This window comes from Orcinus orca, chromosome 10, assembly GCF_937001465.1.
Source record: "Orcinus orca chromosome 10, mOrcOrc1.1, whole genome shotgun sequence".
In the NCBI taxonomy this organism is placed as follows: domain Eukaryota; kingdom Metazoa; phylum Chordata; class Mammalia; order Artiodactyla; family Delphinidae; genus Orcinus; species Orcinus orca.
The window spans coordinates 41,878,987-41,906,539 of NC_064568.1; the positions used below are offsets into that span (position 1 = coordinate 41,878,987).

At 42.2% G+C, this 27,553-nt stretch overlaps 1 protein-coding gene and 1 long non-coding RNA gene across 18 annotated transcripts in view; both read right to left on the minus strand.

The window, feature by feature from the left end:
* The window catches only part of LOC125965666 (uncharacterized), a 313,457-nt gene that overhangs the window by 67,638 nt on the left and 218,266 nt on the right, over window positions 1–27,553 (minus strand). The window lies entirely within an intron of this gene.
* Window positions 1–27,553, minus strand: part of LARS2 (leucyl-tRNA synthetase 2, mitochondrial) — a 278,606-nt gene that overhangs the window by 67,638 nt on the left and 183,415 nt on the right. For all 17 annotated transcript variants that reach the window (XR_007479847.1, XR_007479848.1, XM_049716291.1 and 14 more), the window contains 2 exons: window positions 5,813–5,920; window positions 4,462–4,621 (listed from right to left, as the gene is read on the minus strand). Coding sequence is in view for 15 of the 17 variants with exons in the window: in XM_049716291.1 (XP_049572248.1) it covers window positions 4,462–4,621; window positions 5,813–5,920 (268 nt within the window). In the remaining 2 variants the exon portion in view is untranslated. The remainder of the gene's footprint in view (window positions 1–4,461; window positions 4,622–5,812; window positions 5,921–27,553) is intronic.

Consider the following 27,553-nt stretch of genomic DNA (forward strand, 5'->3'; position numbering starts at 1 on the left):
GAACGAATGTTCATAGCAGCTAGCTGGAAAGTGGAAAGAAACAAAATGTCCATCAACTGATGAATGGATAAATAAAATCTGGTATATACAATGGAATATTCTGAAATAAAAAGGAATGAAGTATTGACTACAACATGGATGAACCTTGAAAACATTATACTATATGAAAGAAGCCAGTGACAAAAGAACAAATATCATATGAGTCCATTTATATGAAATGTCCAGAACAGGAAAGTTTATGTAGAAAGAAAGTAGATTAGTGGCTGCCTGGGGCTGGGGGAAATAGGAGGAATGGGGGTGACTGCTAGAGGGTATGGGATTTCTTTGGGGGATGATAAAAATGTCCTAAAATTGACAGTGGTGATGGTTGTAAAACTCTGTAGATATACTAAAAACCATTGAATTGCACATTTTAAATGGGTGAATTTTATGATATGTGAATTATATCTCAATAAAGTCATTACAAGAAAAATATGAAAAAAAAGTAGAGTACTTGCATTAAAGGGTTGAATTTTTCTCCATTTTCCCACATAAAAGGTCTATTATGACAGTTTTTCAATTAGAAAAAAGTTCTTGGCCAGGCCTAGCATTCTCCACATTTCTCATTAGTCATGTGCTGGTGACATGAAGCAGGAAGCCAAGGAGAAATCCCAAGTAACTGAAGCAGTTCATACAGGGGTTAAGTCATAGCTAAATGCTTTAGAAGATACAAAGGATTACTAACTTAATAGTTAGTAATTACAAAGGAAACATTCCAGTCAAGAAGCTGCCCTCTGCTCTCAGGGCCCCCACTGCAAAAAAGGCAGGTCTTTCACGCCCCATGGAAAAACAGACCAAAGTCTCTGTTCATAACTCAGCAAAGCAGTGCTGCTTGCAACTAGGTCCCAGGGATGCTCTGTGGAAACAGGGTCCTCTGGTCAAGTAAGCGTGAGGAGAGCTGCATGACGTCCCCTCGTAGACAGTCACAGTGCACGTTAGCACAGCGAAGGCACTAAAAAGTCCAGAAGCAAAGAAACCTATTTATTTTTGCTTTATTCCAGGTTACCTGAGCACGGAAGCTTTCCTCCACACAGTTATCTATTAACATGTGCTGAAAGGATGCTAGTAGGAGCAGTTTGATTGAGAATAAACTATTATCCACAGGATTCTGTTCCTTACCCTTTGTCCCACCCCCATGCTGAATCAATGGAGATGGGGCAAGACAATAGGGAGCAATAAATTATTCAGTGCTCTGGGGCTTCTCTCTAATGTGTCAATAAAAATAGGGTTTCTAAATCACCCATTAGGGAGACCTCATTTACCCTTTTGGCACAAAATACATTGTATAGACCACTGGTGACTCAGAGCTGAAATGTGTGGTTCCAAAGCCCCAGGGTTTGCATATTTTAATATTAGGAATGTAAGAAAAGGCTCCAGGAAATGTCAGAACCGCTTCTAGAACTCTGATGATATTTCCCTATTGATGCTTTTTATGGTTTCTAGTTCCTATCAAGTCACAGCTTACATAACATGACTTAGATCAGAGGCGGTCAGCTGAGAAAAGGAGGCAATGCCAATGATTATGGAAATACACTCAATTTCAAGAACTGTATAGAGAAGGACCTTAATTTTTGCTCTCTTAAAGGAATCTGTGCCAATTATAGTATGCTGAGCAAAAACCGTACATTTAGTCAGTAACATCAGCAACCCAGTTGGCCAGGCCAGAAATCAGGGAGTTGTCCCAGGAGCCTTCCAAATACTTCTCAGAGCTGTTCTCGCCCCTCCATTCTGATGGCCACTGTTCTAGGGTCTTCACCATCTCTCACCCTAACTAATGGGGTAAGCCAGCTCTCCTGCCTCTACTCTGCGACTCAAGCATCACCCTGTCCACATGTGTCACCCTCCTCCTCAGACCCCTCAGGGCTCCTTCTGTTCCCACCAAGCGCTCCACCCCACCTTGCCCGATAGCCTCATCACCTGCGCTGCAGAGAAAACTCAACTTACAAAGGTGAAATGACCATCCTTAAGTCATAGGATGGATCTGGGATCAGAACCTTGATCATCTTGTGCCAACTCAGGAGACAATATGCAGAAATCAACTTAGCAACTGCAGGAACTCATGTTTGAGAATTTAAACTTGTGCAAGTGATATATTCAGTCACAACTGTGTGCTGCCATGACTTGCAGCAGTTACTGCTCTAACATTAGTTATCCTCAAAACTGGACATTTGAGGGAAAACCAAGCTGCTTGCCTGATTTGAGCCACATGGCAATGGTAAATGACACTAGTGATAAGATGTTCAGGTTTAAAATGTGACCTCAAAGGCCAAAGGAGGCATAAATCCATATTCATATGGTAATTTTAATTCATTGGGAAAACTGCATTACACTCTAGCACTGTACTGGCTATAAATGACTGATTCTACATGTCAACATCCAGAGACTTGACATGCAAATTAATCTAGAGACTTTGAATAAATTGACATCTGCAAAAAGAATATTTTCATTCTGAAAATTAGAATCAGAAAATTTAGAGCCAAGTGTAGTGTTCCATTTGTAATTGTTTCAGAGATTACTAAAAAGAGGGGAGAACAAAGGAAATAACCAGGCCAAGTCAGATCTGCTGATATCCAAATGATCATGAAAACATTGCTCTCTGCATATGCTAAAATCATTTCTTAATTTCTTACATATGAAAATGTTTTGGATTTATATAGTGTCTTTCATGTCAGGAACTCCACCTCTTGTAACTTATTGGCTAGTTAATCCTCTATTGCTATTACTTCATTTTAATTTGTGTCCCCAAATTAACCATGGGAAAAAAATCTAAGGCCAGATGTTTATATTTTTCAGTTTTTCAATTTTAGATATTATTCAACCAACATAGCCCTCAAGGAATCTCAAAATGCTCATGAAAGTAAAAACAACAAGTTTTCCCTTTAAACTAAATAGTTGAAAACAATCCAATCTTTCTTTTGAATACGTGGAAAATAAAACTGAGAGAGATAGCTACTGGACTTTATAAGCACACACTGAAATCTTAAGAGTCTTTTCTCCATTTCAATATACAACAACAAAAGAGATGAAACCAAGTGATATCTGTCCTGTGCCAGTGAATTACATATGCATCTGGGTCTCCTCTGCTATGACCCTGCCTCCGCCCCCCGAAGACAGGACTGTGAACGGCCATCTATGCATCCCCAAGTGCTCAGTATGTAGCAGGCTCTCAGTAAGTATTAACTGATCTGAATATTGATGTTGTTAAGTAAACAATTAGAAGTCCTAAGCAGAGATAAGCTGGGATGACATTGTTTATCTTTCCAATGTGATCAGGAAATCTTTCATTCTGACTATTTTAAGAATAGCAATTAAAAAAAAAAACTTTATGCCACCATTCAAAAAATTTTATTAATCAAATAATTCAAATAGACCTCCAATAATTCAGATGGTGTGCTTTTGGGTTGAAGTTTATAGTCTATGAAAAGTGAAGGAGGCTGAGATTTTTACAGAAATTTTACATTTCTCTGGAGACCTACTTCTAAATGACAGGTGAGTTCTTTTCGCCTGCCCAGGATCATATCCCCTTCCTCTGGGAAGAGCCTCTGAGTTTCAGAAAGCTACCCCTTCCTCACTGATGACAGTCTTGTTGGTCTATCAAGGAAGGTGCCTGGCCTTCCCTTGGCCAACAAAAAGGCCAGGGTCCCCAGTTATACCAAGTGAACACCCTTCTCTGCAATAGGAATCTCAAACCAAGTGTCCCAAGCACTGAGGGCGAGGTGAGAGCAGATTCACTCAGTCAGTGGTACGCAAGACACTATTAGTTCCTACTGCCCAACCCCCCATGGCTGTCTGGTCCAAGTCCTCTTCCAGACTGGTTCTTCCCCACGGCTTTCCAGTATGTTCCCCTCCTCCCCTGGGTTAGCCAGAGATGGATTCTGTTGCTTGCAACCCTGGAATACTGACTAATGCATAGGCACTTCCCAATCCTCACTGACCAACACCTGCTATGCCAATTCTAGGTCAGCTTGATCCACTCATTTAAGACCTGTATTGAGCAGGACTCTGCTTGTCTGCTCAGATCACTGTGTGAATTCTTAAAGATACTAAAATTAAGTTATTGAAATGTTTCCTTTAATTGTCATTGGCTTCCTTCCTGTCCCTGCCAGTATAGTTTTATTTGATGATAAAATTATAAGTTAAGTACCAGATTCTATTCCTATCAGAAAAGAGCTTTAAATCTAGATTATATTTAAAGGGAAAGAGTTGAGCTTTCAAACAAAAACTTAAGAAGTGGACAAACTAGTAACTCAAAGTAACTTAACATTTTCAAAGTTCTTTTTGATCCTCATGTTTTAAAATCAAAACATGAAAAGTTAGGCCAAGGAGAATAACAGATCACACAAGATGACAAATGTGAAAGAACCATGAACTCTGTGAAACATAAGGCATAATGCCCGTCTTAACCTTAACTTGCCAACTCACCTTTGCCAGGGATGAGAGCCTTCCGAAAGGCTTCCTTCAGAGAGCTGTGCCCATGTAAGAGTCTGTGGCTGGGAGAGATGGCCACGTGGGCGGTGCCGTAAATGGCCTCGGGGGTGGCCGTGTAGGCGCTCAGCTTTTCTCCTGTGACTTGCCCATCAACCTGGCAGGGGGGAAGCAGACTCATTTCCTCAGTCCTCCCTCTGGGCTGCTGTGCTCCCCAGCCATATCCCTTCCTCCCACCCCTCCCCAATCCCAGATAGTGGTGACAGCTTCTGACCATAGCCACAGGGATGTGGGGACCTGAGGTGGTCCCTGGCAGGGGCAGAAAGGGCAAGAGAGAAGAGGGTCACAGCTCCTCTTTCAGGAGGCCTCCGCAGTGCCAATAACCAGGCGTACTTGGGGGCCCCAAATCAAAGGGGGTCAAAGCATGCTCAGAAGGATGCCTTCCCCGGTTCTTGGCTCCTTTGTTCACAAATCAATAATAACTGTCAATGTTATTCGTCCTGAGAAAGGAGCTATATACTTTCCTCCAGGATTTAAGTTACAAATAAAGGCATCAAAATTTCTAACCAGAAAAAGACACTGAGGCTAATTCCATTTTGAATAGGAAAGAAAGGACAGCCTGAGCTGAGCTCAAGAATGAGTGCTCCTAGGGCTGGTTAAATGCCTTTCAAGGAAGAGTCAAACATTAGGCACCAACTGAATGCCAACTATGTGACAGACACAGAGGACACAGAGAGGCCAGATCCTCCTTTGTTCACACATTCCAATGTGCTCACAAAGTGCCAATGATGTGCGAAGCGCTTGGGGCCCAGAACTAAAAGTCCACACTATGGGCTGAGTGCCAATTAGGTGTCACCTATGGAGCCAGGCCTGGGGCCTCAGAGGCACAGCCACATGGCCCTGTACCTGCAGGACTGAGAGTGTTCCCCCCGGAGATGTCTCATTTTCAGGTGGGTCCAGGAATGGAGGTGGAGACACTTTCATGATAAAATATTGGGCAAGGGAGAGAATACAGAAGACATTCCACATACAGTAGCCAGGTGGCTCAGAGACCCGCATCCCTCACCCTGGTGAAGAAGCAAAGGCCTACAATGTGATCACATCTTGAAATGAAAATTTTGGATGTAATGAGTTAAATAAAATGTTATTAAAATTAATTTCACCTGTTTCTTTGCACTTTAAAAAATGTGGCTACTAGAAAATTTGAAATTACATATGTGACTCTCAGTATCTTTCTACTGGATAGCACTGTTGCAGAGTCTCAAGTTGCTGGTTTCTTCAAAGAGTTCTAAAAATGCAGAAGGGGGTTTCTGAGCATTAATTGCTGGAGATGCTCTTGCTCGATCACCTTTAATGTGAAGTCCAAATGGCAGCCCACACAGTCCCCGATCCAGTGGGCCTGCATGCCTTTTATTCCATACCATTCCGGAAGGTCTGCCAGCGCGTCCTGCATGGGCTGTAGGAATGAAAGGAGAACGGAGAGGTAGAAGCACACAGCTTACTTAAGACAAAGCAAGTGATCTGGGGCTCGCTAAGGTGGGAGAACTGGAGACACTGAAGGAGGTTCAGGATTTAGCCCTTTTCTTCTTCACTTGTCAATCAGAGAGGCCCAGCAAAGGTCACACAGATGCACTCATCATGACTCAATTTAGTGAGATGGGTTTCACTCACTTCTCTATTTTGAGTGGGCCAAGGTTTCAGAGAGAGAAGAAAATTAACAAGGAGAGACCATGATTAACATCTTTGATGGATGTGGTTAGTGCATTCTCCTCCACAGTCTGGGACCTAAACAAAAGAAGTTCAAGTTTATGAATTTTTAAACCCTAAGATAAGTCATTCACAGGTATGGCTATTCTACAACTCAACTGTATCATATATAGAACATTATAAGTTTATTTAAAAAATAAAAATTAGCATAAGGGAAACCATCACATTGATTTGTGTAACATTTACTATTAAAAGCATACATTTATTTTCATCGCCTAATTTTAATCCTAAAATCCTACAAAAGGGAGGCTTTTCAATAAACTATTCTCTATGGTCTCAAGCTCATGCCATCCCTTTATTTGAAGATGAGATACATTCTTTCAACAAATAAGTTTAAAAGTAAATCATATATTTATAATAAGAGTCCAATTTTAAATTCCTAATTGTATTATGACTAATACAGGCAACATAACGATGCTTTATTCGTGTAGTGTTTTGTAATTCATAAAGTGCTTTTACACACATCTCTTCTCACACACTCTGGGTAAGGTAGCTCACTTTCAGATTAATGAACCCACACTGAGAAAGCGTATAGCTTTCTCATGCAAGCCTGCAGGAAAGGACAAGCCAGGACTAAAACCCAGACCTTACTAACTGCATTCTTTTGCCTACAGGGCAGAGACTTACTCTATCATGTGATAAACAACACAGAGCATTTTTTACACTTGTCATCTATCTATCCATCCATTCTCATTTATTCGGGAGAGGCTGCAAGTTTCAAGATCCAGAAATTTCTTCTGAGGCAGAAATTGTGGATTATGGACACCATCAAGTTGACCAGCAATGTGTTCATTCATTTGTTTATTCCCAGGAATGTATTAATTCCCCAACCCTAAACACAAGGACCTCATCTAGGCATTGGAGACTGGGGCATACACAAAGCAGGATGTGCCAGAGTCCCTAAAATGAAGTTTAAATAATGCACACATGGAGCCTGCTGCTATTCGTTGGGTAACTGATCAAACTGCAATGCCAAATGCTATTAGCATCAAAGAAGATGGGACACGGGTCGTGGAAATGAATCAAGGGAAAAGAAAAATAGTGGGAGGGTAGGGAAGAAAAGTAACAGAGTGAAAAGTAGGGAGAGGTATAAAAGATTTGGGGGGTGGACCACAGAGGAGAAGGAAAGTCATAGGAAGTGGGTGGGTGAGGAAAGAAAAGCTCCAAAAAGAAAAGAAAGGAAGGGAAAAGAAGCAATTAAAGAGTGCCTGCCCAGCCCACAGTAGGGTGCAATGACCAGTCAGTAACAGGGTGAGCCTTCCTGCCATGGGGCTGTCAATCTTGAGAGAAAAGCAAAGGAAAGAGGGAACGGAGTTACACTAATATTAAAATAGAAACCAGACGTGTGTGCAAAATTGGAAAAGGAGAGCACTGGAAAGCCTCAGTGAAGAGCTCAAGCTGTCCTTTTAACGCAACGTCACACTAAGGCTCAGTAAAGGCAGGTCCCCTTCCTTTTTGCTACCAATAGGAACCTAGCTGTGTAACACTTGGCATAATCCTCATGCAGAGACCCAACTACCCAGCTCATGTTTATAGGTCATCTTCAACAAAATGATTCTAGGGTTCTCCCATTTCCGGACCATTAATCACGAAAGATAAAAACATTTTTTATGAGGAAATGTCATTAATTAGAAACCATGGGTATTTTATAGTCTACCTGGTCATTTGGAAAGGAGATCCACAAAAACCAAATAGCTGATGACAAAGATTCAGAAATATTTTAGGTAAGTTTTGAAACTTCATAATTCAGCATGACCTATACTTAAGCCAATTCATGATGTTGATGAAACCGTACTGCCCAATCTCCCAGGGCAGGATCAAGGAAAACCAGAGTTGCTAGTTTTAAGTAAAATAAGCAGATCAACATGTGTCAATGCCATAGATATATTCCAACATCTGTGCTTGTGAGATGGCTTTCCATAGGATATACAAAATGCTTTATGGGTCAACTAAGTTGCCCAAAAGGACCATTATGTTTCAGTATTTGCCTGAGTGAAAACTGACTTTTGAGAAGGTGGTAAAAGTCCTGCTTCAGGTTCCTGACTGTTCATTACTTCAATTAAAGTGGCTTTCTTTTGGTACAAACTATTATGTATAAAATAAATAAGCTACAAGGATATATTGTACTGCCCAAGGAATATAGCCAGTATCTTATAATAACTATGAATGGAGTATAACCTATAAAAATTTTCAATCACTACATTATATACCTGAAACTAACATAATATTGTAAATCAACTATACCTCAAAAAAAAAAAAGTCAGAGCAACAAGATTGGTTTAAGATGGTGGAGTAGAAGGACGTGCTCTCATTCCCTCTTGCAAGAACACCAGAATTACAACAAACTGCTGAACAATCATCGATGGGAAGACACTGGAACTCACCAAAAATGATACCCCACATCCAAACACAAAGGAGAAGCCACAATGAGATGGTAGAAGGGGCACAATCACAATAAAATCAAATTCCATAACTGCTGGGTGGGTGACTCACAGACTGGAGAACACTTATACCACACAAGTCCACCCACTGGAGTGAAGGTTCTGAGCCCCACGTCAGGCTTCCCAATCTGTGGGTCTGGCAACGGAAGGAGAATTCCTAGAGAATCAGACTTTGAAGGCTAGTGGGATTCGATTGCAGGACTTTGACAGGACTGGGGGAAAAAGAGACTCCACTCTTGGAGGGCACACACAAAGTAGTGTGCTCACTGGGACCAAGTGGAAGGAGCAGTGACCCCATAAGAGACTGAACCAGACCTACCTGCTAGTGTTGGAGGGTCTCACAGGCAGGGGATGACTGTGGCTCACCGTGGAGACACTGGCAGCAGAAGTTCTGGGAAGTACTCGTTGGCATGAGCCTTCCCAGAGTCTGCCATTAGCCCCACCAAAGAGACCGGGTAGGCTTCAGTGTTGGGTCACCTCAGGCTAAACAACCAACAGGGAGGGAACCCAGCCCCATCCATCAGCAGACAAGTGAATTTATGTTTTACTGAGCTCAGCCCACCAAAGCAACAGCTAGCTCTACCCACCACCAGTCCCTCCCATCAGGAAACTTGCACAAGCCTCTTAGATAGCCTCATCCACCAGAGGGTAGACAGCAGGAGCAAGAAGAACTACAATCCTGCAGCCTGTGGAACAAAAACCACATTCACAGAAAGATAGACAAGATGAAAAGGCAGAGGGCTATGTACCAGATGAAGGAACAAGATAAAACCCCAGAAAAACAACTAAATGAAGTGGAGATAGGAAACCTTCCAGAAAAAGAATTCACAATAATGATAGTGAACATGATCCAGGACCTGGCAAAAAAAATGGAGGCAAAGATTGAGAAGATGAAAGAAAAGTTTAACAAAGATCTGGAAGAATTAAAGAACAAACAAACAGAGATGAACAACACAATAACTGAAATGAAAAATACACTAGAAGGAATTGACAGCAGAATAACTGAGGCAGAAGAACGGATAAGGGACATGGAACACAGAATGGTGGAATTCACTGCTGTGGAACAGAATAAAGAAAAAAGGATGAAAAGAAATGAAGACAGCCTAAGAGACCTCTGGGACAACATTTAACATAACAACATTCGCATTATGGAGGTCCCAGAAGGAGAAGAGAGAGAGAAAGGACCAGAGGAAATATTTGAAGAGATTATAGTTGAAACCTTCCCTAACATGGGAAAGGAAATAGCCATCTAAGTCCAGGAAGTGCAGAGAGTCCCATACAGGATAAACCCAAGGAGAAACACGCCGAGACACATAGTAATCAAACTGGCAAAAATTAAAGACAAATAAAAATTATTGAAAGCAGCAAGGGAAAAACAAAACATAACATACAAAGGAATCCCCATAAGGTTATCAGCTGATTTTTCAGTGGAAACTCTGCAGCCCAGAAAGGAGTGGCAGGATATACTTAAAGTGATGAAAGGGAAGAAACTATAACCAAGATTACTCTACCCGGCAGGAGTCTCATTCAGATTAGACAGAGAAATCAAAAGCTTTACAGACAAGCAAAAGCTAAGAGAATTCCACACCACCAAACCAGCTCTACAACAAATGCTAAAGGAACTTCTGTAAGTGGGAAACACAAGAGAAGAAAAGAACCTATAAAAACAAACCCAAAACAATTAAGAAAATGGAAATATGAAAACACATATCGATAATTACCTTAAACGTGAATGGATTAAATGCTCCAACCAAAAGACACAGGCTTGCTGAATGGATACAAAAACAAGACCCGTATATATGCTGTCTACAAGAGACCCACTTCAGACCAAGGGAAACATTCAGACTGAAAGTGAGGGGATGGAAATAGATACTCCATGCAAATGGAAATCAAAAGAAAGCTGGAGTAGCAATACTCATATCAGATAAAATAAAGAATGTTACAAGAGACAAGGAAGGACATTACATAATGATCAAGGGATCAATCCAAGAAGAAGACATAACAATTATAAGTACATATGCACCCAACACAGGAGCACCTAATACATAAGCCAACTGCTAACAGCTATAAAAGAGGAAATTGACAGTAACACAATAATAGTGGGGGACTTTAACACCTCACTTACACCAATGGACAGATCATCCAAACAGAAAATTAATAAGGAAACACAAGCTTTAATGACACAATAGACCAGATAGATTTAATTGATATTTATAGGACATTCCATCCAAAAACAGCAGTTTACACTTTCTTCTCAAGTGCGCACGGAACATTCTCCAGGATAGATCACATCTTGGGTCACAAATCAAGCCTCAGTAAATTTAAGAAAATTGAAATCATATCAAGCATCTTTTCTGAACACAATGCTGAGATTAGAAATCAATTACAGGGAAAAAAATGTAAAAACATAAACACATAAATACATAAAAAATGTAAAAACAAAAACATAAACAGTACGTTACTAAATAACCAAGAGATCACTGAACAAATCAAAGAGGAAATCAAAAAACACCTAGAGACAAATGACAATGAAAACACAACAATCCAAAACCTACGGGATGCAGCAAAAGCAATTCTAAGAGGGAAGTTTATAGCTATATACAAGCCTACCTCAAGAAACAAGAAAAATCTCAAATAAACAATCTAACCTTACACCTAAAGGAACTAGAGAAAGAAGAACAAACAAAACCCAAAGTTGGCAGAAGGAAATAAATCATAAAGATCAGAGCAGAAATAAATGAAATAGAAACAAAGAACACAATAGCAAAGATCAATAAAACTAAAAGCTGGTTCTTTGAGAAGATAATCAAAATTGATAAACCATTAGCCAGACTCATCAAGAAAAAGAGGGAGAGGACTCAAATCAATAAAATTAGAAATGAAAAAGGAGAAGTTACAACAGACACTGCAGAAATACAAAACATCTGAAGAGACTACTACAAGCAACTCTATGCCAATAAAATGGACAACCTGGAAGAAATGGACAAATTCTTAGAAAGGTATAACCTTCTAAGACTGAACCAGGAAGAAACAGAAAATACGAACAGACCAATCACAAGTCACGAAATTGAAACTGTGATTAAAAATCTTCCAACAAACAAAAGTCCAGGACCAGATGGCTTCACAGGTGAATTCTATCAAACATTTAGAGAAGAGCTAACACCCATCCTCTCAAACTCTTCCAAAAAATTGCAGAGGAAGGACCACTCCCAAACTGATTCTATGAGGCCACCATCACCCTGATACCAAAACCAGACAAAGATACTACAAAGAAAGAAAATTACAGACCAATGTCACTGATGAATATAGATGCAAAAATCCTCAACAAACTACTAGCAAACAGAATCCAACAACACATTAAAAGGATCATACACCATGATCAAGTGGGATTTATCCCAGGGATGCAAGGATTCTTCAATATACACAAATCAATCAATGTGATACACCATATTAAGAAATTGAAGAATATAAACCATATGATTGGGCTTCCCTGGTGGCGCAGTGGTTGAGAGTCTGCCTGCTGATGCAGGGGACACGGGTTCATGCCCCGGTCCGGTAAGATCACACATGCCGCGGAGCGGCTGGGCCCAGTGAGTCATGGCCGCTAAGCCTGCGCGTCCGGAGCCTGTGCTCCGCAACGGGAGAGGCCACAGCAGTGAGAAGCCCATGTACCGCAAAAAAAAAAAAAAAAAAAAAAACCAAAACCATACGATCATCTCAATAGATGCAGAAAAAGCTTTTGACAAAATTCAACACCCATTTAGGATAAAACCTCTCCAGAAAGTAGGCATAGACGGAACCTACCTCAACATAACAAAGGCCATATACGACAAGACCACAATAAACATCATTCTCAATGGTGAAAAACTGAAAGCATTTCCTCTAAGATCAGGAACAAGACAAGGACGTCCACTCTTGCCACTATTATTGAGCATAGTTTTGGAAGTCCTAGCCATGGCAATCAGAGAAGAAAAGGAATACAAATTGGAAAAGAAGAAGTAAAACTGTCACTGTTTGCAGATGACATGATATTATACATAGAGAATCCTAAAGATGCCACCAGAAAACTACTAGAGCTAATCAATGAATTTGGTAAAGTTGCAGGATACAAAATTAATGCACAGAAATCTCTTGCATTCCTATATACTAAAGATGAAAAATCTGAAAGAGAAATTAAGGAAACACTCCCATTTACCACTGCAACAAAAAGAATAAAATACCTAGGAAAAAAACCAACCTAGGGAGACAAAAGACCTGTATACAGAAAACTATAAGACCCTGTTGAAAAAAATTAAAGATGATACCAACAGATGGAGAGATATACCATGTCCTTGGATTGGAAGAATCAATATTGTGAAAATGACTATACTACCCAAAGCAATCTACAGATTCAATGCAATCCCTATCAAATTACCAATGGCATTTTTTACAGAACTAGAACAAAAAATCTTAAAATTTGTATGGAGACACAAAAGACCCCGAATAGCCAAAGCAGTCTTAAGGGAAAAAAATGGAGCTGGAGGAATCAGACTCCCTGACTTCAGGCTATACTACAAAGCTGCAGTAATCAAGACAATATGGTACTGGCACAAAAACAGAAATATAGATCAATGGAACAGGATAGAAAGCCCAGAGATAAACCCACGCCCCTATGGTCAACTAATCTATGACAAAGGAGGCAAGGATATACAATGGAGAAAAGACAGTCTCTTCAATAAGTGGTGTGGGAAAACTGGACAGCTAGATGTAAAAGAATGCAATTAGAATACTCCCTAACACCACACACAAAAAGAAACTCAAAATGGATTAGAGACCTAAATGTAAGACCAGGCACTATACAACTCTTAGAGGAAAACATAGGAAGAACAGTGTTTGACATAAATCACAGCAAGGTCTTTTTTGATCCACCTCCTACAGTAATGGAAATAAAAACAAAATTAAACAAATGGGACCTAATGAAACTTAGAAGCTTTTGCACAGCAAAGCAAACCATAAACAAGACGAAAAGACAACCCTCAAAATGGGAGAAAATATTTGCAAACAGATTAACGGACAAAGGATTAATCTCCAAAATATATAAACAGCTCATGCAGCTCAGTATTAAAAAATCAAACAACCCAATCCAAAAATGGGCAGAAGACCTAAATAGACATTTCTGCAAAGAGGACATACAGATGGCCAGGAAGCGCATGAAAAGCTGCTCAACATCACTGATTATTAGAGAAATGCAAATCAAAACTACAATGAGGTATCACCTCACACCAGTTAGAATGGGCATCATCAGAAAATCTACAAAGAACAAATGCTGGAGAGGGTGTGGAGAAAAGGGAACCCTCTTGCACTGTTGGTGGGAATGTAAATTGGTACAGCCACTATGGAGAACACTATGGAGGTTCCTTAAAAAACTAAAAATAGAATTGCCTTATGACCCAGTAATCCCACTACTGGGCATATACCCAGAGAAAAACCATAATTCAAATTTGAAGACACATGCACCCCAATGTTCATTGCAGCACTATTTACAGATGAATCAGTTTGCAGGGCAGAAACTGAGACACAGATGTAGAGAACAAACGTATGGACACCAAGGGGGGAAAGCAGCGGTGGGTGGTGGTGTTGGTGTGATGAATTGAGAGATTGGGATTGACACGTATACACTAATATGTATAAAATGGATAACTAATAGGAACCTGCTGTATAAGAAAATAAATAAAATAAAATTCAAAAAAAAATTAAAGCAACAATCACACAGTGTATAAGTAGTTCCTTTTGTATAAAGAATAAAAAAGTCAATAAAATTTATTGTAAACTTAAAAAAAAAAAGTGGCCTTCTTTCAGTTTCTCAAAAATACCAAGCCTGCCTCATGGCCTTGGCACATGCTATGTTCTTGCCTTGAAACACCGTTTCCTCACCCTCTATACAGTGGCTGCTGAGTCTCCCCATCTAAAGAGGTGCCCCTATCATTCTCCTTGCTCTTCCCACATCCCTAATGGTCCATCTCTTCTCTAGTCTGACTGCTTGTTGATGGTCTGGCTCCTCCTCTGCATTATAAGCTCCCTGAGAGTTCTGTTCACCAGTGTAAACTCAGCACCTATAGTTTCTGATATATAATAGGTATTTTGAATAAGTGAAAAAAAAATGAGAAATGGGCCTCCTGCCAAGGTAATGCAGAAACCAAAACCTTTCCCCTTCTCTTTTCCCTGATAATGACGAGGAAGCCTACCTCTAATAACCTGGGTCAGCCAAGGCTCTGGTTTCAATAGACCTGTCCCAGGGGACACACTGCTGACCATGGACAGGTGGCCTTGTCCTCCTGCGGCACAGCCAACAGGAACCTGGCTCTTCAGTGGGCCCCTTGGTGGCCTTTCAGTTTCATTGGTGTCCCTCTCTTTCCCTCCCTCATGGATCTCAAGAGGACTCAATTCCATGATTTTAAGTCTGCAAACTTTGTGCTTTAAGAGAAAGTTACAAAAGTCCAAAAAAAAACACATTGATACAGATTTATTTATTTATTTGATACAGGTTTATTTTTAAATGTGACTTTTGGGGTGTTTAAAAATCACTCATAAGGACTTCCTTGGTGCTTCAGCAGTTAAGACTCTGTGCCCCCAATGCAGGGGGCCTGGGTTCGATTCCTGGTCAGGGAACTAGATCCAGCATGCTGCAACTAAAAGATCCCACACGCTGCAATGAAGATCCCAGGTGCTGCAACCAAGACCCGGTGCAGCCAAATAAATATTTTAAAAAATATCACTCATAGGGGTGGCCATAAGGCAGCATAAGATCATGATTCACTGAAGAAAAGTTGAATTATATTCCATATGTAGTTTATATGTATTTAGTTGGATATGAATTCCTCGGAAACTAACCATATACGTAAAGGTACCTATAAGCACACTCAGCTAAGGAGAATATTTACTTGATTGAAAGAGCTTATTCCCAAAATCTTTCAGATAAACCACAGTTTCTCCATATTTTCCCTTCCTGGCCGACATAAATGGAACATGAAATTGCAGAGCTACACATACATGTAACATTTTAAGAATGTTACAAAACAAATATTAGAAACATAGAGTTTCTGTTACTGACAGCACAGACTTGAAAAGTCAAACAACTAATTTTAGCATAACCCAGAGGTTAATGGGATTTCTGGGATTTGATCTTTGATATACTAACCTAAAGATGCATGAGAGATAAAAATGAGTCAGTTGGTAAGAACTGCAATGTAAACTTCATCTAAAATAAGGCTTTCCTAGAAATTCTTTCAAAAGAAACCAGCTGCTATGGACACTAGAAGATGGCATGTGGTATCTCAATTATGAATGAATCATGTACCAAAGTTTCCATGCTCCCATCCACTTCAATTATAATATGGCCACTGAGCTCCCTTGTAGAAGACATTGTGTTTCGTGTAATAAAAGGTACCAGGAAATCCAGAGAACACAGGGACATGTTGAACTGCCCCATGAGTGTTCAATCAGCAAAACCCAGGAAACTATGGGCCAAACAGCCCAGGTCCTTCAACTGATAAATTGTAAGAAAAAGAAAGGGATAAAGATGGAAACCTGTAGATTAAAGTACTTGAAAGACATCAAATTTAAAAAGTGAAGGTAGGAATAAACTATACTCTCTAGGGAGGCACATTTAGGTGCTAAAACTATAGAGAAATGTGAGGACGTGACTATCTAAAAGTTAGGATAGTAGCTACTTTGGGGCCAGGGAGGCACCTATGTTGAGATGAGGCATGTAGAGGGCTTCTGGAGCGCTCTGGCAAGATCCACTATCTTGACCTACAAGGGCGGCTGCTTTAAAATAATTCAGAAGCTATATATTTGTTATATAGTTATCTGCAGTTCATTTTATAATAAAAATGTAAAAACAAAACAAAAACTTACTACTAAGTTTGGTATTACATAGGTCACAACTCTTATCCCACACTGTTCCCAGAGTATGGCATAGAGAAATGTTGGCCTGTGATCTCTATGATTCAAGTGTAAACTCTCTTGTTTTTCTTTAAACCCCACAAGGGGCCTGACCTAGAGCCTAGGACTGTGTCTTGAACTGGGCAAATGCTCATCAAATTCCCATTTAATTCCCTCCACTCAAGGGAGAGTCTCAGAGAGCAAGCAGTACTACAAAACCAGATCCCCAGGCATCTAGGGAGGGGAGAAGTAACCTTTGTAGAACACTTCCTATGTAGCAGGCACTTTTATGTATGTTGCCTCATTTAATCTTCACAACAGGACAAGTCAAGAAGTATTATCTCCACCTCACAGATGAGAAAACAAGTCTCAGAAATTTCCTCTAAGTCACTCCAAAAGTATGGGGTGGAACAGTGAAAAAGCACTGGCAGCAAGGTGTAGCTGACTCCTAAGTTCATACGCATTCCTATACTCTACTATGCAATGACTACTCTCCAGCAGAGAGAGGTCCTTAAATCCAGCTTTCCCACAACCATATTTCAGATAGTTTTGGCTTATCATTCTCTAAGTTAAAAGAGACACTTATTAGAGATCTGCCTGCTTCTATTATCCTATTTATATTTTTATTTTTTTCCTGGAAAGAAGACTCTGGTTATAGTCATAGGGCTTGGGTTGTGATCAAAATTCCCTTTCTTCAGATAAGGACACAAAGGCTCCCAGAGGTTTAGCAAGCTGCCCAACATCACTTAGCTAATTGGAGTGAAGCTAAAAACTCATTCCTCAGGCCTCATTTAACTACAATGCATCTTCCTCAGAACCTTTCTCCCCAGTTGCACAGTGAACTTCTATTGTTTAAGCTGCCCAGCACCTGAAGTCTCTTCTTTCTTGGGGGCAGGGGTAGGGAGGTGAATTGCAAGATGGAGTGGCAGGGCCCCACCACCAACTATGGAAGCTAGAAAGAGGGTGCTTTTCCCATCCCAATCTCCTCCTCTGTGGAAGCTAAACAAATAGTGTAACCAATCATAGGCTCAGTACAATTGGAACACTGAGGGGGGTCCTAGAGGCAGAGGGTCAACTGGTTTAAATAACACACCAGAACTGAGAGGCTGGAGATGCTGGTACTAATGGCAGCAATGACTTAACCAGACCATTCCTAGGACAAGATTTCAGCTGTGCCCTTGTTCTCCCTGATTCCTGCCTAGGCCTGGGTCTCCTGCCTTCCCATCCAACTGTGAGGAACCTGATCCTCTCCTGACCAATGCCTTTTTGGCTTAAGTTAACCAGAGTAACTTTAGGTTGTTTCAACAAAGTTTCCTAACTAATAATGGATTTTAAAAGTTTCAACATCCTGGGCTTCCCTGGTGGCGCAGTGGTTGGGAGTCTGCCTGCCGATGCAGGGGACGTGGGTTCGTGCCCCAGTCTGGGAGGATCCCACGTGCCGCGGAGCGGCTGGGCCCGTGAGCCATGGCCGCTGAGCCTGCGCGTCCGGAGCCTGTGCTCTGCAACGGGAGAGGCCACAACAGTGAGAGGCCCGCGTACCGCAAAAAAAAAAAAAAAAAAGTTCAACATCCTGATGTGTATCTATATTAGCTGAAACTATACTGTCTGATATCATTGTAGCAAAAGTGTAAAATCTTGAATATATTAATTAATATTAGAAAAATAAAACATAATGCTAGTAAACTATTACTCAATCTTCTGACACAATTATATATTTTAGAAAGCTTTTCAATTTATGCAGCGATTTAAGGGGTCTTAAATGCCAACAAGCATGTAACTAGGGCATTATGAACTCAGAATGACCCTCGGCTTTTCCTCTCCAAGGATTAGTGAGATTCCATTTAACTTCCAAGCAAACCTATGTGTGGTATCACGGGATCTGATGTCTTTCCATCAGATAAAACCCACGTTATATGATCTGAAGGTTAGCCCCAACTCCCACTCCATCCTTTCCTGCCACAGAAAATTCGGAGCTGATGGGGTCCATTTCTGACACACTTTACGCCCCTCCCCTTCCCCTGCATTACTGAGCCACAGTTTACAAACCCTCTCATTGTGTTTTTCTTCTAGATTGAACTGTCAAAGCTGGAATACTTCCTATGGAGGTGCTTTGCTTAAAATATTCAGATCTCGATGAGGACAGAAGATTCAAATAGAATGAAATGTGAATGTTTTGATATGCTAATTGCGGCAGGGAAAAAAGTCCACCTGCTTAAAACCTTACCAAATCTATGAATATTTTTTAAAAATCAAAAGAAATGAAAAAGAAAAAACGAAACCAAACTCTTGAGAATAACCCAGCAAGCCCTTTTTAGTCCCCACTATAAAATAAACTCATTATTCACGACTGAATTTTGAAGAACAGGGCTCCAGAAAGCACCTGCCCAACAGCTTCCAACAAGCCCCCCTCAGCCCAGGGCCAGCCCCACCAAGTCTCCACCAGAACAAGAAGAGCCTGGTGAGCATTTACAGTGCTACAGTTGTTCAATGCAAAGAACTGTTTTCATTTGTTTGTTTGTTTGTTTGGGGTTTTTGTTGAGATTATATCCTTTTTGTGGTGTTTTGCAATTACAGTGACAGTAGATGGTATTCATCTCAAGTCCTTACGTTTGCCAGTTGGCAGTGCCTCCCTTACCCACTCTGGCCAACCTCAATTTATAGAAATCTTACTGGCTCATAGAATCCAAAAACTTGGGGAAGTACCAGGTTTTGAGACTCTTTATTAAAGTGCTATGAAATCCCTTTTCAAATAAAATCTGAGGGAACCCAATACCTAGGAGTTGAAAGCTGAACTATTCTAGGAGATGCCCTGCTCTCTCCTCTAACCCCTCTACATCAACTCCCAAGGCTTGGGCACAACTTGGAAACCATTAATTATTCAACTCCCTTCACTTAATTAATGAAAAAATGGCTCACTCGACCAAGTCAACAGCAGACCCCAAATAATGAATTCACCAGATCTGATTTTTCTGGGGCCATCATGCTCAGTTTTCAGGCATCTTTCTGTAAACTAAAAAAAGAGACAACTTCTTCCATATGCAAAACCTAGAAATGAACAACGTGAATGGGCTCCTCATTCAATTTTTACAAATAATTATTGTATTTAATACTCAGCTGAAGTCAAATTGTAAAGTTTCCCTGTGGTTATTATTTAGCATATATAGAAGTACTATGGTTAGGATTGGGGGGACCTATTATAATCATTTCACTAGGATAAGTCTGAAAAGATGGCCACTGTTGCTCCATAGGTACAGTGCGTGAATGAAGATGCCTTCAGAAGTTGAAACAACACTGTACAGGAATGAGTCTCAGTGTGAGCCTGTGTTTAAGAGCATGTACCACCAGGAGATGGGCTGAAGCAAACATCCAACTGAAAAGGCTTTAGTAATACAAAATAGAATCAGGAATAAGAAAGAGGAAGATGAAAACTACAAAGCTGGGGATAAAAAGAGGATTAGATATAACATGGCTAATCTGACTGTTTCTTCAAAGAAGCAGAAATAATGCCAGGAATAAATCCATACTTCCCAAGAGAAGACAGGATGTGAGCTAAAGCATGAAGAACAAGGTGCAACAGGACTGTAAGTAAGAATTCTAGAAGACGTGGTTTTAAAAACATGACACATTTTAAAGACCTTGGTAAAAAAAAAAAAAAAAAAGTTTAGGCAAACTGAGAAATATAGACCTTTTAAAACAAGTGGATTTATTAGCTACTAAGGGGCAAGTCGAGAAACTGGAACCTTGAGAGCTGGTTACAGATTTGAGACAGGATTTAATGAGATTTAATTAAAATGGACAATTTTTAAAAAGCTTAACACTTAGCCTTCTTCTGAATCAGTATGATTTGATTAGCAATTTTTTTTTTTTTTTTTTTTGCGGTACGCGGTCCTCTCACAGTTGTGGCCTCTCCTGTTGTGGAGCACAGGCTCCGGACGTGCAGGCTCAGCGGCCATGGCTCACGGGCGCAGCCGCTCCACGGCACGTGGGATCTTCCTGGACCGGGGCACGAACCCGTGTCCCCTGCATCGGCAGGTGGACTCTCAACCACTGCGCCACCAGGGAAGCCCAGCAATTATTTTTGAACGATAATTTGTCTGTATTTTTTCTAAAACTTATTATTGTTGCCAAGATTTCTTTATTCTTTTTGTTTCTGGAATCATTTCAGTGCAATTACTCCAAAGACACAGTATATATTTGAGTTGTAATAAAGGAAAGTCAATTCTGGAGGCAGTAAGATGTTTAAAAAATCTAGATGTCCCCTCTGGAATATTCTAGAGGAATAAACTCTCTCACGTCCTAGTCTCCCTCTTCTGCTTTGGCTCTGGCATGAAGTTGTGCATGAAGATTATAAACACATTAAAAAGCTCTGGCATGATGTTTACCTTGTTTACCTCTCTCTCTCTGATGGTTCTACTTTAATCTCTCTTCTGCAAAATAATATGCATTTCTAGCAAAATCCATTTGTTGTGGCATCTCAATGTAAAACATTTATTTACAAATTCAGTTGTGCTATCCAAGGGTCTCAATTCCAGTGAAGGTGCTATTAACCCAGAAGGGAAATAATCAGTTCTAAGCAAGGCACTCTGCAAATGATGTATGACTTGCCAACAATATATGGGTCATGGGACTGCAGAGGCAAAAGGAAAAGAGGCACCAAGCAGCCCATGCTTACATCAAGGGTGTATCTCAGAGCCATGTGAAAAGGAGGAACAAACCAAGTGCTATTAAATAGCTTCCGAATAGCTGGAAAGAAGGAAGTGCTTTCTGGGTATGACCAGCATGGATGTCCCGGTGTGCATGCTCTGTGGGAAAGGATGTGGTGAAGGAAACCAGGAAGCTACAGTGGCAGCCATGTATCAACTCATATATCAACTTACTCATGTATCAACTCAGGCCACACACCAGCCTTTTTGTTTTTTCCCTCTGTCTCAGGTAACCCACTTTTTCAGCAGCAAAATGATTTAAATTCCACTAACTTCTAAGAGATGGTGACTATAGGTTCTGAAATGTCACCACCAAAACCTAAGAGTGCAGATGACAGAGGACAAACTCTCTCAGTGACAGAGCCACCTGTCTGATGAGACAGCTTCTGGTTCCCAGAGGCCACCCACATCACCTCACTGCCCCTGTCTCCACAGTACAAGAGAGAGGCTGTAACTGTACCTCTTAGGGGGAGGGAGAAATTAAATCACTATCCTGCAAACAGAACATGGTACTCAGCCCAATCTGTGGCACTAGGCTACCCATGCCTGAAAAGGTGCTTTTGTTCCGAGAAAGGGGAGTTTTGGGAGCAATAATAAGAGCTTTTGTTGGTCTAATTAAGAAAAACAAAATGGGGACAGCAGTCCCAGGGGACATTCTGCTCAAATGCCTTCGATTTGGAAGCTTGCTTATAAACTTAAAACTTGCAAGAACATAAGACCATCCCTTTCCAAGACACTCAGGTCTAAAGAAGATGTGTAAATAAATGCTGATATAACCCTGCTATCAGGCTGTTTTGTTTTATGATTATCAAAATAACAATAACCATTATGGAAAATTTGGAAAAGACAGAAAAGGATGGGGAAAAAAATTACAGTTACCCAAAATCAACTTAAGCATCCAGGGAGATCACTATTAATATTTGTTCTATATCCTTCCATCCTATTTATATCCCATCTTCCAGTGATACTGAGATGCATATTTTCCCCACAAATTCTGAAATTGAGACATGTCTTACAATCAATGGTGCCTTTGATTGAGCATTTTTCATTCTCAGTGGAGCATAAAATTTAAAACCAATCGTGTGTTAGAACTGATAAAACATAGTATGAGTGTGTGTACTTGTGCATATGCTTTTACACAGTTAAAATTATGCTGCTAATATACTGTTTTTAAATGACTAGAGTTTGCATTTTATCAGAGTTCACAACTTACTACAGCTCTAGAAAGGATTAAATCTCTTTTTTAAGCAATTCTGACACTCAGAATCAGCCACCCTGGAATAGTAAGCAAAATAAATAGAGAAATGGAAAGATACTGTGGAAAATGGTCACTTTCTATAAGAAAACACATTTTGAAAAACAAAACGGAACAATATAATATGGATATGTATGTATCTGCTAATGTCTGTTCGCTTCCTTAATAGCAGTGGAAGCCACTGGATCAGTCTCACTGTTCTCCAGGCAGCTGGGTTTAGAATGCCCTGGGGTAAGGAAAGGGCCCTGGATTAGAGAATAATGACATAAAACATGACACTGCTCCAGCTCTGAGGTCAACAAGCCAACTCCATCAAGAACAAACTAGAAAACCTCTAATCACTGTACTTTCCGTTATCTGGCCATTTGTGCCCTCTCCCTGTACCTATAACATTTCCTAACTTGCATTAGTTGGCTTCCTGCAACACTCACCCTCCGACTGTCTGCCCTCTGCATGTGGTTGTCGGAAATACTTGGTTGCTTGGGAACTAGTGCTCAAGAGCAGGTGGACGAAACACAGGCTTAGGGCTTGGGAGACTCAGGTTGGGTCCTGGCTTTCCTAGCCTTGGGGGCCTGAGTTATAAAATGAGGAATGGGATCAGGCGGTAATTTTCAGGGACATCTCAAGCTGGCCATCAGCCCCCCTGGGGAGCAGGAGGAGGGCAGGATGTGGCCTACTTAAAATAAAGCAACACCTTATCCCTTCGTTTTTAGACACCATATTGACTTTGTAATTTCCGACAGCAGTAAAGGCAGGCACGAGGGTTGTTGTTTTTTTTTTTTGCAGTACGTGGGCCTTTCTCTGTTGTGGCCTCTCCCGTTGCGGAGCACAGGCTCCGGACGCACAGGCTCAGCGGCCATGGCTCACGGGCTCAGCCGCTCCGTGGCATGTGGGATCTTCCCGGACCAGGCCACGAACCCGTGTCCCCTGCATCGGCAGGCGGCCTCTCAACCACTGCGCCACCAGGGAAGCCCCATGAGGGGTTTTTTTTTTGTCGGCTTTTATGTTTTTCAGATCAGGACAGTGATTAGAAAACACAGGAGACTGAGCCTAATGTCGGGGAGCCTGCACAATGTTCTCTCGGGTTTCTTCTAGTGTTAAAATTCAGATGACTCCCTAAGTTAAAGGAGTTCGTTGGTGACACTCACTAGCGCTCCTGAGCACAACCAGGGACTGCCCCCAACAAGGTGCTAATCAATCTTTTTCCTCCCACGGAGTCCAGGCTAACACCTTGAGAAAGAAGGTGGCCTTTACGCTCCTAAAGAACCTGGCTGGGAGCTCAGAAAGGCTACTGAGGGTTTAAGAGCAAGACATAATGTTTACTTTGTTCATTTTTTTTCCTAATCAAATTTATAATTTATTTCATTGTCAATACACAATAAGAAATATATTATTAATGTATTTCTCCCATTTTCCCCTTGCAATCATTCCATCTTGAAACAAACAAAAAAAAAGGAAACCTTCCGGCTTGCAGAGTATGTGTGCCAAGCTGGAGACTGTGTGTCTCCTTCCTTCAGAAGTTCTCGTTCATTCTCACACACTCTGGAGTGGGTGTGCAGGCAGAGCTGTCTTCAGTTCCCTGATGGGAGGGACAGGGTGTGGGCAAGAACTCTGGGGTGAGGAAATAAGGCGGCCCTAGAGACCTGACCTAATAGAGGCCACATACAGATGTGATTAGGCATTGATGGGGGACATTCCCAAGACAGGCAGGAAGGCACTGCATTTAGGGGACAGGAAATCTCATTGCCTGTTCTGTCATGAAATACCATGGTTTCCAAATCCAGAGCTGGAACCCAGCCCTGCACCAACTCTGGTGAGCTCTTCCAGGCAGAAGTTATCCCTAAGGCCTGCTCAGAGCCAGCCGGCGGCCTTCTCCCAGCAGGCTCACCTTCAGCCCCAGCTGACAGTAAAGAGCCTGTCCCCTTGGCTGGGGCTGCGGGCCGGAAGGGAGGCTGGCGTACAAGTCTCCTGATACACCCCAGGCAGCCTCTCGCTCACCTGAAAAGTGCTGGGGACTGTCAGCCTCAAATCACCTACTTTCCTTTCACCTCTGTCCCCCTCCCACCCGCGCCCCCAGAAGGACTTCACTGCGCCCCTTGGCACCAGACAACGATCACCCTGAGGAGGACTGAGAGGACAGGACGGAAGGTGAAGAGTAGAGTTCGGCTCACGGTTTAGGAGAGAAAAGATCCTGGAGAGGCAGGTTACACAGAGAACAGAAGGAAGTATTATGTAAGAAGGAACAGAATTTAACAATTAATTAGCTCTGTGAGACAGGCAGTCAAAACCAGATCCTGGGGATGGGAGCAGAGTCTGCTGCTTCCAAAAGAAGAGACAGCCAGGGCCTGGGGGAGAACTCGGGCAGGAAGCTGGTTCCGAGAATGCGTCTGAGCACTGGTCTGAGTCCCGGGGTCCAGAGCTGTATGGGCTCTGCCCCCGCTACCACGCAGGAGCTGATAAACTGCTTTTTATAAGGAGGGAGGAATAAGGCCACGCTCAGCCCTGACTGGCCACAGAGGGGCACGGTGGGGGTGAACGCAGTAACAGCGTTAAAGCCACTGGGCTTAACCCTAACCCTCACAGTAGATACACCTCAGCATTAGCGCTGTTAAATCTGGCCCTGGCCTGGATCCTCACGGCTTTTTATCCCAACCGCCCTGCAGAGAAGCTGACAGTTCATTAAGTGTTTCTCACTTGCTCCTCTTGGTTCTCAGAAACTTTGCTTCCTCGGCCAACATCTAATCTGTGCACACGCCCACCGTGCGAAGGGCCAGGCTGAACACACAGCAGGCGACACTGGGGCCAAGGGTCTTTTTGGGGGGACAAGGTGGGGTCAAGTCGCCAAACCTCACTGATCAATCCCTTTGCAAAGTTTTCTGAGAGCACAGGAGGACTTGCATGCTGTTACGAGGAGGTGCTTCCTGGCACTCTCTCTGTTCTGGGGCTGGGAGAGGACCTGAGGGTAGAAGCAGAAAGCCAGGCGACAGCCCACTTTCCAGCAGACAGCCAAATGCTTTCAAAGGGAACACAAGGCCTTGGGATTAGAACAAGGGTGCCCAAGGGTCCCCATTTCAGAGTGCAGGGGACTCTTAAGCAGCCAGGGGCACCCAGGGGACTAGACGCTTGTACCGCTGCTCCTCCGGGGCTGTCCTTCTGCTCCAGCCTCCTCCTCCACCTCCCCAAGGAGCTCCTGTCATAAGCCTCATTCCCTTCCCTCACCTCCTTGGCTCTCCAACTCCAGAGTTTCACTCTTTGCATTGTCCAACAAGACCAGTGCGTTCTGGTAAAGGCGTCTCTACTTTACCCACAAGTGCAACATGAAACCAAGATGAGAGGCGCAGAGGGGGCAGGGAAATGGGCGGCTTATTACCTCCCATCCTCCCTGATTTCATAAGGGCTCACTGTTGCCCATCTGCTTCTTGCCAGCAGAAATTCTACTTGGAAATACTTGTGAAGTGTGAAGTTTCCTGCATGTCTGGGAGGCAACAAAACACTCCCTTACAGATATTCTGCACTTCCCATCTTTCATCACCATCTTGTGATACCTACTCAGACCACTGGTAGAGCTGGGGCTTTTCCTCGCCTCCCCTGCACTCTCCTGCAATGTGATGTTGATCCCAACGGCTGTGACCGCTCATGTCTGCGAATGTCTCCTACACTAGCCTCCAAGCTCCCAAAGAGCAGGGACCTCAGCTTTTCTCACCTGTATTCTTAGCACCTAGTCAAGAATACAGCTGGGGAGAGAAAGAATGAATTCAGGCTACCTGAGAAGTGGCACATACTGCCAGTGAAGAGCTCAAGCACCTGGATTTGAATCCCAGTGCTGTTACTTATGACCAGTGTGAGCCTTAGTTTCCTCATCAGTAAAACAGGGATAACAGGTGTATCTACCCTCCAAAGAATAATGTGAAGGTTCAATAAGATGGTGTAAGTGAAAGCCTGAGAACTGATCAGATCAGGGGCAAGCAGATAGGAAGTGCGAGGTGATCACTGACTTGGTTCACATTCTAGCAGTTGCCGGGTAACTCCTGGAAACTTAGAAAACATAAGCACCAATTTGGTGTGGGCATTGACTAAGCACCATCAGGGCATGATTATGTCCATCTTAACGCCAAAGAGGAGTCCATGTATAGTGTCCCAGCAGCTGAGGGCCTGCGAGAAGTCAGCCTCTGGGGGCTAAAGGAAGCCGCACAGAAACCAAAACCACAAATCTATCAGAAAAGTTCAAACGGGAAGCTGTCTATTTGTCTCGCTTTCCAATTGTCACCCTGTTGTCAGGAACTGAAGTGTTCGTTCCATCCTGCTTTGAATCCCTCTTGCTTTCTGTATGTAAGTCTCCAATCCGCCCTCCTCCCCTTCCTCTCACCTCGTGGTGCTGCCCACAAGCATCCTCCCACACATCTCTGCCAAGACTAATTCATTTTCTTCAGATACTCCTACTGCCAGTTTTCTTTTTCACAGAACGAGTGGCTGAAATCACTTTTAATGTTTCATAAAGCAAACAATCCTAGGAAGACTTGGGGGGGGGGGGTAAAGGGAGGAAAATCAAATACGTCACAGAACAGCCTTAATAAAGGATTTTTATATTTCAGGGTTCCCTGTAATTTTTACATCAGGCATCGTCTTTATAATTTGGAAGTTAAGTGAATGAAAGGAGGGCTCCGTCACAGCCATGCTTCCAAGCAGACCACCAGCTGTACATCACAGAGGCAGCCCTCAGAGCTGCAAAACTAGATGTAAATACAGAGCTCTAAAGATAACTGTGGCAGGCACAGCTCACCGGCCATCCCAGCACCCATTCCCCATCCCCTTCCCCCAACCATCTTGACTATAGAAGCTAAAAAGCCTGAGCCTGCTTTCCTAGTTTTCCTTGAAGCTGGGTGTAGTCACATGACACAACCGGGGCTAACAGAACATCAGTGGAAATTGGCTTTGGGTTTGTGGGAAAGTTCTTGCATTCTAGTCACTCACACTGCCTCTTTTGCTTCTTTCTGTCTTGA